This window comes from Microchirus variegatus, assembly GCF_963457635.1.
Source record: "Microchirus variegatus genome assembly, chromosome: 8".
NCBI lineage: Eukaryota > Metazoa > Chordata > Actinopteri > Pleuronectiformes > Soleidae > Microchirus > Microchirus variegatus.
The window spans coordinates 6,313,689-6,334,216 of record NC_139809.1 but is presented as its reverse complement, the minus strand read 5'-3'; the positions used below and the strand labels follow the sequence as shown (position 1 = coordinate 6,334,216).

Here is a 20,528-nt window from a genome sequence, read left to right as displayed (position 1 = left end):
GTGACATGTGGGAAATGTGTCTTTATTCTTTAAAACAAGCGTGTCAAATATGAATCCCCCCCCCTCCCCCCATCGCAGGAATGTTCCACTGTGGAGCGTGTGTTCAGGGCGGTTGAGTTCCGTGTTTAGTCGTCCTCCTTTCCCTCGGTAGGTGGTCGGGTGATGCGCCGGTTACCTCTCTTCCCTGCGGGGCCTTTGGGCTTGGCAAAGATTTGTTTATGTGCATGCTGCTTGGGATGCACCTCCTCATACAAGAAATCACTGGTCAGATCGTCACCGTTATCAATCTCCAGCTGGAAACAGAAGAAGAGCTTTGAGCAGACGAAACCAGCAACATATTTTTGTATGCACGTATGACAAACAATAGCAGGACATCATATTTGAATATCACTCATCACTAATTTCTTTGGTTGTTCAGGCTGGATAAACCACACCCACACAGTCGCAGTTGGAAATATATTTTATGATTATTATTATTATTATTATTATTAGTTCTCCAATGTTTCAAGACAGCAATTATCCAGATTCCAGTTGCGTTGCCCTATACTTTTACAATTGACACCCACTTGCCTTGCTTCAGAACAACGCAAGTACGATCACAAGTATGTCAAAGAGGGTCCGACAGGAGTGTTGTTGTATTTGTAACCTTTCTGTGACCTTGTATGACAAAAACAGTGACTTTGCCAGGGCCAGTTGTCCTCACGTGGACCAAAACCTGGACCTAATGAGGCAGAACCTCATTCCTAAGGTTAGGCATCGACTGGTTTAGGTGAGGAGATAACATTTTGTTGAGGTTGTCCAAGTGAATTGAACTCAATGCAGTATCCTCAGAACAATAGCTGTGCAAACCTGTGTGTGTGTGTGTGTTTGTGCCTGTCCCTGTCTGGCTACTCCACCATATCCTGCATGATTAAATGTGTCCTACCTTTTTCTCAATCTCAATATTGAGATTATTTTCCGCCATGTCGACCAAAGGATTTTTGCAGCTGGAATACAGCATTCTCTCTCTGATACTACACTTGTACCCGGGCATAGAATATATGAAGACTGCAGGAAAAAAAAACAAAAGAACAATGAGAACAGTGTTTAAAAAAAAAAAAAAAAGGTGCAGGGATAAAATGGGTGTGCCATAGCGCACGAGAGTCCACTTACCTGTGGACTCCAAGTAGTCGCCTTCATGGGAATGTTTGTAGAGGAAGAAGTGGTAACGTGCAGAATCGTCTGGGATTCTCTTCGGCAGGTCTCTCACCTCCGTCGGCACAGTGTTGCACAACCGAATCAGCTCATGTTCAGAGTCTACTTCCTGTTGACAATGGAAATAATATGTTACTTTTAATAAACTGCCTGCGATCACAGAGACTCTGCTTTGAATACCATTCCAATTATGGAAATCTGGTTGTGGACGGTGAATAGCAATGCCCTTCGCTTAAATATCAGGTGTGCCTCAGTTACTCAGCAGCTGCACAAAAGCAGACATTTAACGTTCACAGAATAAAACATGCTGCTTTCCCTACGAGCTTTTGTGCTACCCAACAAAAGAGATATGAGACAAGGCACACAGTTGTAACAATTGTTCCTTTGTCTTTCTACTGATTTGATCATGTGACATCAGTCCTTTGATTTTCAATGAGAAAAAAAAGGGGAAAGGCTTTTGTGCAAAACAATGCATTGTGTCAGTCGGAAAAAAGAAAAAAACTCCCAATTAAAACATGACCACATCTCTAAAAAAAACAAAACAATACAAGATTAAACAGAAATCAAAAAACTTTAACTCAGGCTTTTCTCTCTCAGGGACTCACCAGTTGTACATAATTAACCTCCTTGTCTCTAAAACGTTCAAGTGCTGCAACGGCATCTCTGTGAAGAGGGAAAGCCACTCCCTGCAGGGTCTGCTGCTTCGTGTCCACACTGATGTCCGTCTGCACCTGAAAACACCACAGACGTACGTGGAGAAATACAGAAATGAGGACGCGTGGTGGTTTTACAAGTGCTACAATCTGACCGATTACAGACGAAGTCTGAAGCGACGTGGCAGCGCCATGAAAATCACAGAAATCGGAAAATGCTAGAGGGATTACACTGACGGATTGCTGCATCTATTTTTAGAGCGCTGTTCCCACAAACTGAAATTCCATGCAAACACGATTGAGCCTTTGATGCTGCCACCTTGCATATCAAATAGGACGGCAGGTCTTTTATACATCTGCTGGAAGTCGAAGTCATTTACAAGCCCTGGGAACATTTCTCTTTTTCTATTCAGACAGAACAGATTAATGCTAGATTATCTCCCTTCAGCAGCTGATCAAGTGGGATGAGAACAAGCCTCACTTCCTATTTTCTCTGAAGCTTTTTATTGACTACACTTTGGAGAGGGACAGCAGCACTACACAGAGCGCGTCCATATATGGTAATAAAGACAGTTCTTGGTGACATGGTCTGACAGAGTGGAAGTGCAAAATTAGAACAGGTCACTTCCAAAGTCGAAAAACAAAGAGCTGAAGAGTCAAGGTGCCATACTGTGGTGCCATGAGGATGAGCTGCACAATCCTAATAGATGCATCCATGCCAACATCCTGCCATTCTAATGCATCAGCATCTTTACAATCAGGTGATACTGCCAGACAAGCATATGTGCAGATGCACTGCTGCTGCTGACTTTTGGTCTTTGTCGTTTCTCCACCGTTATGCTTTCAGGTCACATTTACAGCTCACACACTCGGAAAGATCAGCAGAAAAAACTGCCAAGAGCGGAGGTGAAATCTTTTGTTTTCACACACTGAAAGCTGAACGTGCGAGGACGTTTTAATCCCATCCGTTTGTAGAACTGAACAGCAAGTCAAACTCTCACCCACTTCAAAAACACTTTAAGCCACACATGTCAAGAGATGATAGCATCTGTGGTACACAAGAACTGTTCAGTAGATCATTTCCTCAGAGCATATGATATCCTCAATTACATGTTTGTGTGTATTTTTTTACCTCCTGTAGTTTCATCTGCCTCAGTTCCTCCTCTGCCGCAGTAAGGGGCAAGGGAGCCGCCTGTGAGGTCATGTATTTCCTGTATCCACTGAGATTCAAGTCATCCTGTGGACCAACAAAATGGCACATTCACATGGCAGAACTACCTGTGAACTACTACTTTTTGCGTGTGTGAAATTTCACACAATATACAAGCGTTGACCGACCTTTGTGGTGCCGAAAATCTCATCCTTGATGAGGCCGCCTCCAAACTCTTTCTTCAGTGTAGCCCTTGTAGCAGCGTACAACATTTTTTCTCGCACCTGTTAAGAATATTTACAATATAAAACATATATATATATATATATATATATATATATATATATATATATATATATATATATATATATATATATATATATATATATATATATGTGTTATAGCTGGCCTGTAATTTGATTCATTTATATATTTATACGTTTTTGCTTTGTAGTGAATATCAATGAAGAAATTGCCCTTCATGTTATCTGGCTGAACATAGTTGAAACTGTGCCTCATACTTGACTCAATGCTCAAGTCTTCGGTGACACTAAGGTGACTCATGTGACTCATGTGGAATTTTCATGTAAATACACAAAAATGTACTGAATGCATTTCTTCCCTCATGAGACAATTAGGGATAAAAATTGCACCGTTTACTTCCATGTCCAATATTTTTCCCTGTTCTCACTGGTTCATTATTCGGTTTGTGGGTGCACAACATCTTGAGACAAATACTTTCTCCTTTTACTTATGAAAACATTCCTACATAGTCCTATGAGTGGTAAAACATTCCATAGGATATGGAAAACTTGGGGTTTTATGCCACATACAAACAATTGACTTGACAAGCTAAATCAATAATTTAGAAGAAAAAAACACAGACTAAACCATTTCAGTCAAGGCAGCAGCAGCAGTAGAATTTAGTGGTTGTAAGATGGATTTGCATTTCACAGACAAGCCTCAACCTGAAGCACAGTTCATTGAGCTGCAAGGCAGGAATGTTAAACTCAGCTAAACAATATCCTGCATGGAATTTTACTTTGGCACTACCCTGTCCATGCAGCATTGTTCTTTTTGCTACAACTGAAGCAACATTTACATTTGTGCTGCGACTAACTGTACATCACTGGATCCCAATGATTTAGAAGACACTGTGTGAGGCAATAACACAGCAAACACAATACCACAGAGTAATTTATCTGCACGTGATAATGCTATGTCAACTAAGAGCATTTAAGGGCTAAGTCCACACTAATAAAGCAGAATTTTAAAATGCCTATGTATAAGAAACGATTGTCCTCCACTCCAACACACCTGATAACACACTTGTGTTAAAAAGGAGGTGGATTGTCTACTCAGCAGCTGGTTGCTGAGTTGCAGCAAATACTAGAAACAGAACAAGGAACAAGGAACTGGGACAAGGGATTTTTTTCCCTTATAGAAATGATTAGGTGAAACTGTTACTAAAAGCAAATGTCGGAAATAGTATGGACAGTAGGTGTAAAGTATGAAGTTCAGAGTGTGATCCATGTCATTAGGAAAACACCATTATTTACCCAAGAGGTATAGTCGGTATGATGCACTGCTGTCAACACTTTTTTAAAACAAAATACAAAGAATTGCTGCCTTGACGTGGTAAACCCCACCCATCTTGTAATCAGAGCAGAGGAGGGACAATACTGTGTTGTCTGGACAGCTATTCATTAAAGCTGGTAGTTTTCTTACCATAGAACTGTCCGGTGACCAGGCCAGGAAGAGCCACTCGTGGCCCTGGTTGTTACTCGAGTCCAGCCGGTACAGAATGTAGCAAGGCATTGAATCCTCAAGGAGAGGCAGCACTAAGGAATCATACTCCTGCTCCCACTGCTTTGATGCTCTCTTGGCAGTGCCCAGAGACAGCTGCTCTGGAATGCAGATGTGTGCAAGACAGATTTGAGCCATGCATTGAAGAAGTTTGATACAGGTGTAAGCTCAGCATTTTCTTAGCAGAGGAAGCTGTGAGCAAACTCCAAGAATCTGGGACACTGCTTACCACCCTCAATGATGATCTTCAAGACTCGATATTCATCTCCATTCCTGGCAGTGGCAAAGATTTCTCTAACATCATTGCCCGCTGGGAAAAAAAAAAGACACAGAAGTGGTCAGACTTGGTCAGACTTGGTTTAAAACAGATGACAGTTTGACAACAACACTCTTTCGCCAATGTTGCCATTTTAAGCCCTGGGTTATACGTTCCCACGTCAAAGATTCTAACCATAATAAACGGTGGGAACAACCAGATGTTAGACATTGCCTAAAGAACATACAATTATCCTCTTATGCGAGTTTAATCACAAGTTGTCCATTACCATGTGTCCCCTATGTCTTACCTTAAAAAAGACTGTCCTTACATGTGGGCAAACAAACTGATGATCAAAAAAAAGTTTCCTGATTTCTGTCTGTTTGTTATAGCTCTTACAAGGATGTGATGAAATTAACCATCTTGAAAACGCAATGTTAATGATTTATTACATGATATCACAGGCAGTGTCGAGAGAGATCTATGTGCAAGCTTCTTAGTAAATTCAGAACCTGTTTCGTCAACGTGACAGTAGCTATATTTAGAGCATCCAGTATCCTGTTGTATACCGCCCATATGTGTCATTTTATGCAGAGGTTTGATGTGGTTTATGATGTTGATGATGAGACAGCTTCTTCAGCTACCAAGATGGTGCAGTTCTAGTCAAATATTTGCATACATTGGTGTGACTACCCATTATGCCATAGTAGGAAACGGTATCTGCGGATTTATGTGCAAGCTGGCAGTGTCATAAAACAGTATTATTTGACCATAACCCGCCCTGAGTTTGGCTGGAGATGTCGGTGCCGTTGTGTGCATGAAGGTGGCTGCACAATATATCTAAATCATCGTTAACGCAATATAAAAATGTGCAATATGTGTACCATTGGCATAGATGTTCATATTGCTAAGACTGCACCAAGTGTAGATTGTTCATTAAGAATGTTTTGTTTTGGCCAAAAACTTACCGTAAAGGTAGATTTGCACAACCAGAGCAGAAAGAGTTAACACTGGCCACTTCAGTATTTGTTAAATTATCAGAAAACATATCTGCATGGCAATTTTTAAAAATGTTTATCACGTTTTCCTGATATTATGCAAGCCTACTGTATAATATTGTTATGCATCCCTGTGTTACTGTATTTTTATTTTATTTTTAACACTGTACATTGACCTTCTCTTATCCTTAACAAAGTTTGAAATTGATATATATTCACACACACACCGGTTACTTACTGAAAGCCTTTGTTACAATAGCACAGAACAAGTTCTTCCAGTGCTGTTCTCATATTTAAAAGGAACACCGGCCGGCCGGCCGGTCTGCCAGGCCAGCAGTTTGTCAAAATGAAGGCGTCGCCCGTCCATTCACAAAGCTAAACTAACGTTACAGTGTTTCATCTATAGAGATGATATATATATATAGAGAGAGATAGAACAACAGCTGTAATCTGTGTAGATCGTAAACTGGAACTGAGTCAGAGATTATATCGCACAGTCCTACAAGTGTTCAGACAGACATATCACGGTAGCTCAGAGCTAGCTAGGAGTGGCTAGCTAACTTAATGCTAGCTTCTCGTTTCACTTGATTTGTAGCAGGTTAGCAGAGCTCGTCTCACTGTGAGCCTCACACACTCACATATCAGCACACATGAAAACACAGCGTCAGCGGAAGCACAGAAATGTATCTACCTTGGATGCCCGTTTGATGAGACATTATTGTATTTCGGCGAATAAAACAGCTGCCTGCTGGAAATAAGCTGGTCGGAGAAACTAGGGCAGAGAAGCAGGAAGTGGACTACAGCGAGACCACGCCCCCCACAGTATGTCGTTATTAACAACATCGAAGTCACATGACTTCAGAGAGCACAAAGTCCCTCCCTGTGATGTCTGCAAATCTAGAGCGAGATTACTTTACAGTTAATAAATCAAAACAGTAAAAGAGTAATTGTATAAATTATACAAAACTCAAACATATATACTGACATTGTGCGCGCGCACACATAATCCCCATGACAAATAAATAAATTAATAAAACAGAATTATGAGATTAGAGTAAAAGAAAAAAAATCAGATAATCCTCTTCCTCTAACCCGAGTAAACCGCTTTTTTGCTTTCGATTCGAACCATTAATTCATGTGTGCAGAAATATATTTAAACAATCAAAAACGCATAATTGAGACTTAATGTCTGATACGTATAACTAAGTATCTCATTATTATGACATATGACGGGCTTCCATGCGTATACTTTTCCCTTGGATCTGGATGAAATCAGGTCAAATAGATATTTTTCTATCTTGTCATTTTAAATTTGGGCCTCCGGATCTCAGGAGGGCAGATCTTATTTTTTATAAAAGCTTGCAACATGTGGAAGTCACCGGGCTTCCTGTCCCTCCTTTTCCTCGTTTGAATAAATACATAACGGAATAGATTTTATAGCAGCACGTCCATAGTGACACGAGGGGGGAATCTCTGCGTCAAGCACAACACACACAGGAAAAATCATACCGGAAATGATGGGAACTCCTCTTCAAAATAAGGGCGCGTTTGTTTCTATCGTCTCACCATTGCGACACCTGTGTGTAATTCAGGGTGTTACCTTGATAACATGTATCCCTTTGTTTTGCCTCTGACCTTTTTTGCTGCTGTCTGTAACAAGTCAAGTCTAATCGATATAATATATTTTAATCTAATAATTGTATTATTATACAATGTGCTTATTTTTTTTGAAGATCCATATTTTAATGCCACATCAATTCAAATTGATTTCAATTGTGTTGATATATGAGCATCAGTGTAATTTGTGGACCATTTATTTACAAAGACAATGTCAACATTCTTCATAAAAATAAACACATGTTAGGGTCCAGGCTATAATCCAAATAGCATTACCTGCAAACACAACAAAAAGTAATTATATTCCACTCCACTTCACTTCCACATCTTTCCCCCAGACATACATTTTCTCGACAGTCATCACATTTTATTTTGAAAGGCGTGGGCGGAAGTTGTACATTTATACCAGGCTTTACCTGGTGGTCAAAAATAAACGTGTTTTCACTGATGCCGTGTGTACTGTATGGACCCAGATACTGTCCCTCCATCTTTCTCCGCACCACAACAGGGTCCCACCACCATCATCATCCTCCTCCTCCTCCTCATCATCATCATCATCATCTTCTTCTTCTTCATCACCATCATCACCATCATCACCCCAGAAACTGCACATCCTGCCCGTCGTGAACCCGCCGAGGAAGCAAGCACAGCCCGGCAGAGCTGCAGCTGTCCGCCCGGCGCATGGACGCTCCAGGACAACGGCAGAGGATGTGGGGATCCCTCTGTCGTGTACCAACAACAGGTTCGCGTGGATAATCCCCTCCACTTCTGCCCCGTGTCATCTCATGTTTTGGACGATTAGAGCGCCGCTGTCGGCCTGATGTGGCAGGAGAACCGTGCGGGGCTTCTCGTCCTGGCTGTCGTTTGAGGAGGAGGAGGAGGAGGAGGAGGATAACGGCGTGGAAGAGGAAGAGGAGGAGGAGCAGGTGCGTTGATGATTTAATTCACCGCAAAAAAAACACAATACAATACAATAACAGATAGATCGATATTTAAGTTGTATAATGGAGCGTGTTTTCGATGAGGGTTTTTTACCGAGGGTCTGACTCTGACATCTGGCGTCATCATTGTTGTGACGGCAGAGAGGATGCGAGTGGTCACAGACTTACGTGGAGCGTGGGGTCAGTCAGTCAGTCAGTGGGGTTTTCCTTCTCCTGTATGTCTGTCCTGTGCAGATGTGACTTTGAAGGATAAAAGGAAGAGGTCAGGTGATGCTCCGTGATAATGAACGGCATCACAAATCATGCTCGAGTTCACCTCATTGCATTTCCTTTGCCAGCCCTGTTTAAAATCACAGCCTGGTACAATAATGACCATGGTTCTCAAACTATGGCGCGCCAGCCTCCTCTCGTGATACTTAGAGGAAGATCAGAAATGGTGTTCTAATGTATATATACAAGGGCATGTGAGCGGAGTGGAGAACCACTGCCCTATGGCACACATCATCTTTTTTTATGGATTATTTAGACTGGGAGAGTCCCCATTGCTGTAGAAATGATATCTTTACTTCACCCACAGTCTTGATCGCTCAGTGGCACTCACTGACTACAGGTATGTCTTCTTATCACAGGTTCACACCAAACAGGTTCATACTGTAGCTGTAGCATGGTACGAAATAAGCCATGCATGATATTAGGAAAACATTAGGAAATATGTAATAACATTGTTGAAGTAATATCTTCCACGGCGTACGTACATGGATCCACAGGGCACCGAAAACAAATTAAAGGCATCGTTTCTATTCCGACATAATGTTTTGATTGATAATAATGAACATTTTAAGACCTTAGAAATAAATTGTCTCCTACTCTAACGAAAAAAATACCCTTACTACCTGGGTTTTTGACGTAAATAAATGTCTCTCAGTGCCGCTGTCTAATCGATTCTCATCTCTTTGCTCTGCCCGCCAAGTCGTTGGGGTTGTTGCAGTATGACGATGGGTTTTACGTAGACGATCTTTAAGTATACTTACTGCTAGGCTGCTATATTTGGAAACAACATTATTATCCCCCTGTATGGTAACGTCTTATGTGATTATATATTAGATATTGAGCATGTTGATGTTGTGATGACCAGTAAACATAGCCGGGGGGCTTATCACGATGTCTGTCATGAAGAAAACAATTTATACTCTTATTTAAATTAAAGATGCAATAAGAAGCCCATCTTCTTTCACTCAACATTAAAGCTGCTGATGTCTAACAGTAAATTATGCACATTTTCCTTTTGGGTTATGGATCTTCTGCCAGGTTCATTCTAGTACTAGTATTAGATGTTCTGCATACTTCCTGTATGATTAATATGATTAAATGAATCCTCCTCTGTTAGTGGAAGCACTGAGTAAGCATCACCCCAAGGTGGCAGCTCACGGCAAGACACATCAAAACACGATGCTGGTGAAATGTAATAGCCGCCCCCGTGCAGGAGTGCAGGACAGTTACAGCTCTATTTCTGAAACCATTCCCGTTACACTGTGGATTGGGATATTTTAGGAAACTGTGTCAAAACAGGAGGCTGGTTTGGAAAGTTCAGTCAGACTAGCAGAGTCACAGATGAGCCACGGTGAGGGAGTGAGTTCAGAGCGGAGTTAATAGGTGAATAATACAAGTAGGGTATAAAAATACAGAGGACTGGGACTGCAGAGGATTTACTGACGTGAAGTCAGCCTGAGGAAAATCTTCAACATAATGATGGAGTGAGAGGTTAAGGGTGTCACTTTGCAGCTGAATTCCCCAGGAATTGTAACTCATCCAGGTATGACACACATTTTCAGCTTATTTACATGGATTTCTTAAAGCTTAAAAAGCAGCTTTTAACAGCTAATCTAACCGGTTTTAACATAACTAGGGTGCTCTCTATGTCATGTTCGTCTCACAATCTTAACATCGATACGAAAGTATGTCTTGAAATTGTTTCCTGGCACTGCTGCAAAACTATATCAGAATTCAGTTTGTTTTATGGACTGAAAATGTCATTTTCTTATCTCTCCCTCTCTGACTTTCAGGTGCAGTGTAGCTGGGGGCTCAGCAGGATGGAAATAGGTAGCCATTTTCGTTACTACTTTCAGCACCCATGGTCGCGTCTCATCGTGGCCTACCTCGTCACCTTCTTCAACTTCCTCATCTTTGCCGAGGACCCCGTCTCTCACAGTCAGACGGAGGCCCACATGATTGTGGTGGGCAACTGCTTCTCTCTGCTGTTTAACAAGTACCCGGGCCTCGAATGGAACATCCTGAAAGTAATATGCTGGATTCTGGCCATCATCGCCGGCATGTTAGCCGGCAAGTTTATATTCCACCGTCAGCTCTTTGGTAAGTCATGCACACAGTCATGCCGTGGAATGTGCAGAGTAATGGCTCCAAATGATGAGGGTTCCTCCTCCTGAGTTGTTTCAGTTGCGATTGACGCGTACGAAGTAACGTTATTAGAGCGATCCACGTTCAGTCGTAATCAGATGTGGGTGAAACAGTATTAGCAAATCTGAAGGATTTTTTTGTCACACTCTGGTTGAAGTGGGCTCCAGTTAATCCAGTTAATGATTATTTTCTTGGTCAACAAACTACACCCATGACCTTGAAATTATGCCAAAAATGAAGTTCTTAGAACAACAACAGTTGGATACTTTGTCGATTTACGCCTAGATCCATGCTAAACAAAGTTCGCAGATAACTTTGCTTCCAGAAACATCAACATTTGATGGCACCAGCTTGTCAAATGCCAATGTCTCAGCTAGAGAGAAATTTCCAATTATGTCATGCACGAAAGAGACTGCATGATGCAGATGCACTGATCGGTTATTCTGCCGGTTTGTGAACTTATCTTGAAAGCCATGTTATTTGGGCAGGTTGAGTCCACTTGGTGAAATGTCACTGGTTCAACAACTTGCTTGAAAAGTAGTTTGAAGACTTTTAAAAAAAAAAGATGAATAAACATGTAAAATGTTGACCTTCTGCATATATTAGTCAGTATTGCTGGATTCCTTCACCTCACACATCTCACTATGTTTCATCTTCTTTTTATACACACTCTGCTACAGCTCTCATTTTTAATGTCATCTTTCACCTGTTATTGCTTGTCACTCTCTTGCCAGTTTGACTCGATTGTGTCACTCCCCCTTTCACTCGGCTGTGACTCAAATACTATCATCAGGCCTTCCTGCATATCTCTTCCTACTCACTTCACAACTCATTTGGGCCCAGCACCTGGTTTCATCTTTGGCTGAAGCACAATTGACTATAATTGGAGGGCAGTCTATGAGTGATGATCTTCTCTGAATATAAATAGAAAGCTAAGAGAGCACGATGACATCCTCACTTATAGGGGGACTTTGAGGACTGTGTTGTCCTGAAGTAGACAGTTGACAAATCTGATAATAGCAGCTGTTCTACATACTCAAGTTGCAATCATTCAATTGGATTCCTGCTTCCTTACTTAGTATCTGGGACACATTTTTACTGCCCTAAGGCTCAGGAATGGATCCCAGATGCTTGCATTTATACAGGGTCCTATGATATCCAAGACAAAGTAAATAATATAAGCTTTATAATAATAGTTCTGAAATATAGTACACTATAATTTTATAATGGACACCATACGGGATGCACGATATTGGACCTTTTGCCGATTGACGATGGGCAGATTGGGCGGATAACCGATACGATATCAATATATAGAACAAAAAAATTCCTGTGCCAAACATTTTAAAGGGGACATATTGTGCAAAATCAACTTTTTAATCATTTAAATCCTTATATTTGGGACTCTGGAGGTCCTATCAGTCGGCAGTGTGAAAAAAATGTTTTTGTGGTCCTCCTCAGTCTAAGTACAGGAGATAAAACACGCAATGTTGACTTCCGCGCTCACTGGGACGTCACAATGCGCTAAATCCCTGCAAATGTTGTTTTGTGGAGCTCCACTTTGTCTGTAAAACACGCGAAAGTGCTGGCGAGGGCAACAGTATCCGAAAAAACCTGAGGTCAGAGAAACGTTCTATTCTTGGCTCCACAGTGCAGCACAGAGTTCTACACAAACTTTCAGCCTCAGAGGATTTATCTGTCCATCTGGATACATGTTATATATGACAGCAATGTGCCTGCTAGAGCCTGCAAATGATCACTTTTCCAAATGCTAACTGCTGTTAGCTCCCAGTAGCCTCTGTGGCCGATGTCATTTCCTGTCCCTTAAGTTTCGTTTTACTTTTTCTTAAGGTGGACCTAAAGAGATACTACTAAACCGAGCGTTCTGAACAGGGCTGTTTTGGCAGGGTGATTGAACTGCTGTGGTGCTTCATCCTTAAGGTATTTTGACCAAAGCATGTCACAGACATGTTCATTAGGACACCAAGGAACTAACTCGGAGAAATAGGGTATGATATGTCCCCTTTACAGCCAATATCTGCCGACATTTTGGGAAAGACTGAATACTTTTGTCCATATAGAGCATTTGTAACAGGGTCAATACACTTACATTGCCTCGAGGGGATAAGAGGACAGAAGAAGTGCAGTTAATCCTGCAGGCAGGTACAACTAATGCGCTTCAACAAGCCTCGAAACAAACCGTGTGTGTGTGTGTGTGTGTGTGTGTACACGTGCTTGTCTCATCTGTGAGAGTAGAGCTTGTAAGAACTGATAGATGATGAAAACCCTACGACAGAGAAGGGGAAGGAGAGGGAGGCTGATGTTGTGGAGAGTTTTGTCAAGCACAACATTTCTGTTTAAACAGTTATGTCAGCACAACCCAGGCAGACCCCACTCTTAACATGGGATCATCCATCTTTGATCTGTCACAGTGGCGGCCCTTTATGTACCATCACGTCTTTACTAAGCCATGCAGGTTTACTTCTCTGCTTTCTGGTGTTGCAAGGAAGGCTGTGGGAACATGGGTGTAAAGATCAGCCTTGACTACCTGAGAAAGCACTTAGCAATCACAGCCATTGGTTTTTAAAAGCTTCCCGGATTCACATTACAAATAAAAACATTTTTTGATGCTATTTTGCAAATGTAATACTATATTTTATACTATATAAGTGGAATCATAACTTCACATCCGCTTGTTGTTCAACCTTATGGCAAATACACCTATTTATGGTCTTGCTAAGAGTTAGACAAGAAGATCAATATATCCGTCTGTGATGAAACTTAAGCAAGCAAGCCTTAATCTTAGCTCAGCACTTGGACCAGATACAGGTTCCACCTATGCCAACACTTGTGAATTATTCATTTATATATAATAGCAAGGAAATAAAAGACACACGTGTGAATAAGAACAAACAAGATGATAAACAGTGAGCTTTAGAGGGAAAGACAGAGAGCTAGATTGTGTTATCTTTGCACACAACAGCTGTATTTGAGTGGTATTGATCCTTTCATGTGACTCTTAAAGCAACACAGCAAATGCAAGTGTGGATATCAAAATATTGAGCTCTTTCGAGAACCAACACTGCATCAAAGTCTATTTTTTACTTTTTGTAATGTCTTTGTGAGGTAAACATGTGTGTGTGTGTGTGTGCGTGTGTGTGTCTGTCTGTTGTAATATTTATAACGAATGCCTCTTAACACAATCGGTAATTCTTTGCGCACTAATTCATTCCTACCATGGGACCATCGCCGCAGTAAAGCGGTACTTTACTGTCCGTCTCCATAATGGAAGCAGGGAAACCGCCTCTCATTCTGCTCTCATGCTGCCTCTGCCCCTATATTAGCATAATCTGTTCACCTCTGTCTCCGAGGATTTGCGGATTCTAAAAGGTAAACCGAAGAGTAATATTTGCGTCACGCGGGGCATCGTCTTAACCGATTAGACCCTGCTTCTGCAACATTAACATTCAATCAAACGTGAACCGCTCCAAAGTCCTTTGAGGCCTCAGAATAGTGTGAAAAGCACAAGAAAGGGTGACAGTAATGCTTTTTTTATAGAATTTATAACCCCACTGGACACTCAGCTGCAGTGTGTGTGTGTGTGTGTGTGTGTGTGTCACACACGTCATAGGTTGCCCTGTTGTTCCAGTGCCTCTTGTCCCCTTTCCCTGATCTTGATGATTGTATAGCCTGCAGGATGCCATCTGGGTTCTGTCATGTGTTGTTACTGTGCCACACAAAGGCTGACATGGCTTTTGTACTGCACCGTGCGCGACAGTGGGTCAGTAAGTGTGGGAGTGTAGGGACTCTATGTGTGTATACTCATTTGTTTTATTACCTCTTTAGGCCCTTTTCTGAAATAAACAATTACCTTATCAGGACCAGTAGTCCTCATGGAGACCAGAAGCCTGGTTCTAATGAGGGGAAATGTAATTTCCTGAAGCTCTGATCAAAATTAGGATAAGACGTGAATTGTGTTGAGATTAAGGCAGTTAAGGGAGTTAAACTTTGATTAAACTGTCCACAATAATGGTTAGGTAAAGAAAAAAATGACTACCCATACATAAACACTACGTAAACACACCTGGTCTCAGCTGTCAACACTGGTAATCATCAGTTTCATAACAGTTCAGCCTTCAACAAAGCAACACAGTTCAGGTCCTCTCCTCTCTTTGCCGGCCTCAGGTCGGCCCCTTCCTCAGTGAATAATGCATGATTGCTGCGGTGCCAGTGCACTGCTGTGCCCTCACTGTCTGAATTTATTATAGCACCTTTATCCTTCCTAGTTTGAAGCTGCAGTGTCTCGGAAGTTGGTGTCTTTGGTGCATTTTTGTGCAGTGGATTTTAGTGGATGATTAACTGCAATTATTTTTTTTCTAGGTTCATTAAAGTATAAACCTGATCAAAGTTTAGAAATATACATGTATGTTTGAAAAAGGTGCATTTTTTGGGGGGGAATTGAACATTGGAAGAAACCAATACAAATTCATAGTTGGCTGCTGTAATAATGGAAATATAAAAGCTATTGTAGCTATTGTTTTGGTTTTAAAGCAGTGTCTCTACTCTCTGCACCAACCTTGTCAGCATTGGGAAGCTATTTTCAGTGGAACAAGACTATACTATATATATTTTCAACATGTGAACGTGAGGATGTACCACAATAATTACAATAGCCTTAATTCCATAGTATGTACATTAAAGGTGCATTATGTAATAAATCTAAAGCAACTGGCCATAAAATCCTCCTAATATGTCACATAGATTCAGGAATAATGTTCATATAACAAACTGAACTCACCAACAACAACAGTACAGCCAAAATATTTGTATTAAAAAAAAAATAAAAAAAAATAATGTTTTGAAATCATGTTTTGGCATGTGGCGCCACCTACCGCCGTCTACCAATCATTGCAGTCAGTAGAGTCTCAGCTGCTGCGCAACCACGGGTTGCCAGTTACGTCAGAAAACGAAACTTAAAAGACCTCGGTATTTTGAATTTGAATGTAGTAACCATTTTTGGCCACATTCTTACATATGGCACCTTTAAGCCTATAGTGTTGCAGCCCTTTGCTGGAGGGGTAAAAAAAAAAAATAGAAGAAAAAAAAAAAGACATTTGCATGCACACATACAGAACACCTCCTCTGGGTTATCAGTGAGTTATTATAGTACAGAGTTGCAGTGCAGTGCACGTGTGTATGCAGCTGTTGTCTCTCACACAGTCCTTCGTGTCCTCCAGCCTAAAATGCTCTTTGCACAAACCTGCTCGGCGACAAACAGCAGAGCTCTAGCAACTAGATTCTGAGCATATAGTGCATTATTTGGCAGCTATACAAGGATTTACCAAGTGTTTGATGAAACTGAGTGAATATTATATTTAACTGCAACTGAGAAGACACACACCTGACAGCAAACCTGGAAGGTTGTGCTCTTGGTGGTGTATTTACATCAGGTATTTTCTGCCCTCTACTGGCCACAATAGGACACGTTGATTTGTCTAACTAAAAGCACACAGTAATTGTAAATAATTGAAGAAGAGAACATTGACATTTTTCCAAAATAGCCTCATATTTCAACCATTTCAAAACCTATTTGTTTACAAAGACCGCGCTTTACCGCACATGCTCCTAAGGAGGAGGATAAAACACAGAGGTGTTTGCACAGCAGACAGGGAGACAATCACACAGGACAATAATGACTTGGGCTAACGGAAAAAAAAGGGAAAAACAGCCAGAAGGATATTGCCTATTTTCTGAAATGTATGACTCCTTTAGTCTGAAGTGAAGCCATAAATAACAAAATGAAGTGATATGAGATGCTGCTGCTGACAGGAAGAGGTAGAGAGTAGTACAGTGGCCTTCTGTCATTGGCTCTACTTACTGCAGTCTCCCCGAGGAGAGAGATATGTTGTCAGTTCCCACCTGTGATTTATTATCCACATACTTAGTTAACAAGAAGCTAAGCTCTAGGGAGACTAGTGGTCTGTAGTCATGGCTTTTCCCCCCAGCCCGCAGTGATGCTATGCCTGAGCAAATGAGTGATGAATGGCGATGCTGCTGTGTACATGGTTAAATCCAGGCGGTGCTATAGCTGTGTTTGTTTGGTGGGCAGAATGTTCATTCGGCTCCCCGAGGAGGCCAGAGGGTCGGTTCTGACGGTGCATGTCAAAACAGGATACAGTAGGAGCTGTGTTCTGAAACCTAAAATAGATGAAAACACAACCGTAATGAAACTACCTTGCAGTTTTTGCACAAGGGATTCTGTACTAATTCACCAGTGCTTTTTCTCTGATGACATACAGTACAAACGTCAGACTTACACTGAACACATTACACACAAATATTATTATATTATTATAATATTATCATGATTCTGTTTAGCGGCAAAATAATTCCTTGTTTGAGGTAATTCGAGGTTTAATAATTTGAGGTTTTGTCCGTGAAATAGAACAAGCCATTTAAGTCTGTTGAATTGGGCTAGGGGGGGAAATAATAATTGGCAGTTTTTAAATGTTGCGATGTCATCATTAGCTTCTGTTAAAGGCGCCATATGTAAGAATGTGGCCTAAAACGGTTACTACACTCAAATTCAAAATATTGCGGTCTTTTAGGTTTCGTTTTCTCCGCCATTGTAACTCAGACATAACTAGCAACCCGTGGTTGCTCGGCAGCTGAGACTCTACTGACTGCAATGAATAGTAGACGGCGGTAGATGGCGCCACATGCCAAAACATTAAAATTTCAAAACATAAACAGGATTTGTGGTCCACAATTTCTTTTTTAATGCAAATATTTTGGCTGTACTGTTGCCGTTGGTGAGTTCAGTTTGTTATATGAACATTATTCCTGAGTCTCTGTGACATATTAGGAGGGTTTTATGGTCAGTTGCTTTAGATCTATTACATATTGCACCTTTAATATCGGTATCATATCAGCAGTTGGTTCTCACGCTGGAAGGTCGGGAGTTGCGATTGAAAGATTTATTGCATCAAAATAATTCAGATTCACTGCAATAAAATATATTTTTGTCGAGTAAAACATTTCAGCCCAGTTCCCCAAAGTGCAATGGCTTAGTTTAGGCCAAGATAATTGTACAGTCATTCACTGTGGTGAGTGGCACATGTGTAACATCGATTCAGCCAAGGCAATTAAAAAAAAAGTAATGCTCTGGATCCACTCTGTTAGCCAATTACCCCGACCCTCCTGCTGGCTCTGCAGCATAATCTCTTGTATCCATCTCTTTTTAAGGCCACCATCTTCTTCTGGAACTGTTCACTAGCTGCAATGTACAGTAGCGGGTCCAGGCAGCTGCTCACGGTGCACATAGCCTCAAAGAATTCATAGGACGCGTAGAGGACGCCAGTGTTGGACGGCGTGACCTGGTTGTTGTTCCTCATGAGCACCAGAATGATGACCATGATGTGGTAGGGAATGAAGGAGACCACAAAGATGAGTATGGCTGCAGTGATGAGGCGCAGAGGCTTCCCTCGTGCCCGCTGGGCTGCTCTGTGCTTTCCTCTCGGTAGATGCCTCAAAACGCGAACCGTCATGATGTAAAAAGCCAGCATGATGCCTAACGGTAACAGGAAGCCTAAGATAGTTCTGATTATGGTGATAATCTTGACATAAATAAAGGGACCGCGAACGTGATCCATGCACACGGTCACATTTTGTGGCCGCTGAATCGCGAAGGTCACAAACAAGTCGGGGATGGAGCTCAACGCAAGCGCGATCCACGTGCACGCCGAGCACAGCTTGGCTTTGCCCGAATCCCACCACCGGAGAGAGCTGAGGGGATGCACGGTCCCGACGTAGCGGTCGAAACTGATCAGGGTGAGGAAGAGGATGCCGCTGTATATGTTGATGTTGAAGGAGATCTTCTTGAACTGGCAGAAGATCTGAATGTCTTCGAGGCGCGACCCGTGGAAGGTGAAGTACAGGGTGAAGGGGAGGGTGAGAATCCAGGCCGAGTCGCACAGCACCACGTTCAGCAGGAAAATGTCACTGGCGCTCAAGGTTTTCCTGAAGCATGTGAAGTTGATTAGAGCGGCCACATTTCCCACAATCCCCACAGGCAGGGCAAAAGTGAAGAGCACCAGCAGTATATTGCAGTACCACTGGCCATTCTCAAAGCGGCTGCAGTATCCGGTCGACTGGTTCAGGAACTCGTGAAGCACCTCTGGGAAATGAAGAATAACAAATAGTTGTATCGGTGAAATATCTGTGTTTTTCATCAGGGCACCGCAAATATCATTCTGCACTAAATCACACTGACGTTCTGGCTGAAATGAACAAACCGAATAGTGTTGCGGTCTCTGTGAAAACCATGCTGCGAGCATAAGCAGCTGAGACATCCTGACTTTCAGGTAAAATAATACTTCACTTCATGTCAGGAAGCTTAACTGCTATGGTTTCGGTTTTTTCACTGAGATGACTCAACCAATGTCTGACAACTCATTTTCTTAGACTTGAAAAATGTCCCTCAGAGCTACTATTTTCACCGGCTCATTAGTGCCATCTATTACAAGTCAACCTTAACTGAGAAAATCAAACGCCCATAAAGTCAGAGAGTTGTAATATCTTTTTTTTTTAATTTCGGGTGCTGAAACTCTCAGATTGGGAATGAATTATGTGAATTTCAGTACAATAATAGAGAGCTGTTGAGAAAAGTCATCTTCTACCAAACTAACTCATTGATACTTTCCCTGTTGAGTTATAGCTAAAGTCAAAGAAGCATCGTTTTTATGACACACTTGCTTGTTGTTCATGTTAAAAGATGGTCTTCCTTATCTATTAGGTAAACACAAAATATTGTACATTGTATAGGAAAGATGTATCAATCAATTTCTGGAAGCCAGTCTATATGAAACACTTCAACATTAGTCTGTAGTCTGTGTTGTTATCGACTGCTGCTAATCACTGCTCTCAAATCATACTTAAAGTAGGATGTGTTCTGCCGCACTCTCTCTTAGGGCCCACTGTATTTACAGTAACTGTCTCCATAGAATCTAAGCGTCACCACTGTGTCCAGGAAGCGAAAGCTTTACTGTCTGAGGAGAACAATGAAACCTGGGGGGGGACATGTTGATCTATTGCCTTTACCATGTCAACCCCAGTTTGCATTTAATCACAGAGAACACATTCATTTTGTTCAGCTGAGCAGTAATGAACAATTTTCCTCCTTCCATCGTATTTCAATCTTGACCATATCTGCCTTTTAATGTTAAGAACGAGAACAATTGTTTATTATGCGACGATAGGTTTTATTATGATTTAATTTAGTCATTATACATAACTCTAAGTAATGAAAAGTGGTTTAATATATAATGTACCGGTGACAGTAATGCATATGCTGCATTCATGCCAGGAAATTAAAATAAGTAAATCCAAAGTTAAGTCATCATTGTGGACAAGATGTATTTGAAAGTTTAATACAATTGATATTTTAACTGATTCTAGAACAGTTTCAGTCTGTACGTACCTTCTATAGCCGTATCATTC

General features: G+C 41.4%; 3 protein-coding genes across 3 annotated transcripts in view; 1 reads left to right on the top strand and 2 right to left on the bottom strand.

Annotated features, from left to right (window-relative positions):
- Window positions 1-97: 97 nt before the first annotated feature.
- On the bottom strand, window positions 98-6,773 carry twf1a (twinfilin actin-binding protein 1a; the record flags this gene model as incomplete). The annotated part of the gene is made up of 9 exons (XM_083893606.1): window positions 98-293; window positions 926-1,047; window positions 1,153-1,303; window positions 1,800-1,925; window positions 2,980-3,084; window positions 3,186-3,281; window positions 4,726-4,904; window positions 5,033-5,113; window positions 6,749-6,773. The coding sequence occupies 9 exons, from the start codon at window positions 6,771-6,773 to the stop codon at window positions 126-128; spliced, it is 1,053 nt and encodes a 350-aa protein (XP_083749732.1). The 3' UTR covers window positions 98-125.
- A 3,480-nt stretch (window positions 6,774-10,253) lies between these two features.
- tmem117 (transmembrane protein 117) overlaps window positions 10,254-20,528 on the top strand; it is a 33,872-nt gene continuing 23,597 nt past the window's right edge. The window contains exons 1-2 of the mRNA XM_083893979.1: window positions 10,254-10,428; window positions 10,679-10,985. Of these exons, the coding sequence (XP_083750105.1) occupies window positions 10,706-10,985 (280 nt within the window). The 5' untranslated portion in view covers window positions 10,254-10,428; window positions 10,679-10,705. The remainder of the gene's footprint in view (window positions 10,429-10,678; window positions 10,986-20,528) is intronic.
- Window positions 18,209-19,261, bottom strand: LOC310930342 (P2Y purinoceptor 6-like; the record flags this gene model as incomplete). The annotated part of the gene is made up of 1 exon (XM_083893294.1): window positions 18,209-19,261. One exon carries the CDS (start codon window positions 19,259-19,261, stop codon window positions 18,209-18,211), a length of 1,053 nt encoding a protein of 350 aa, XP_083749420.1.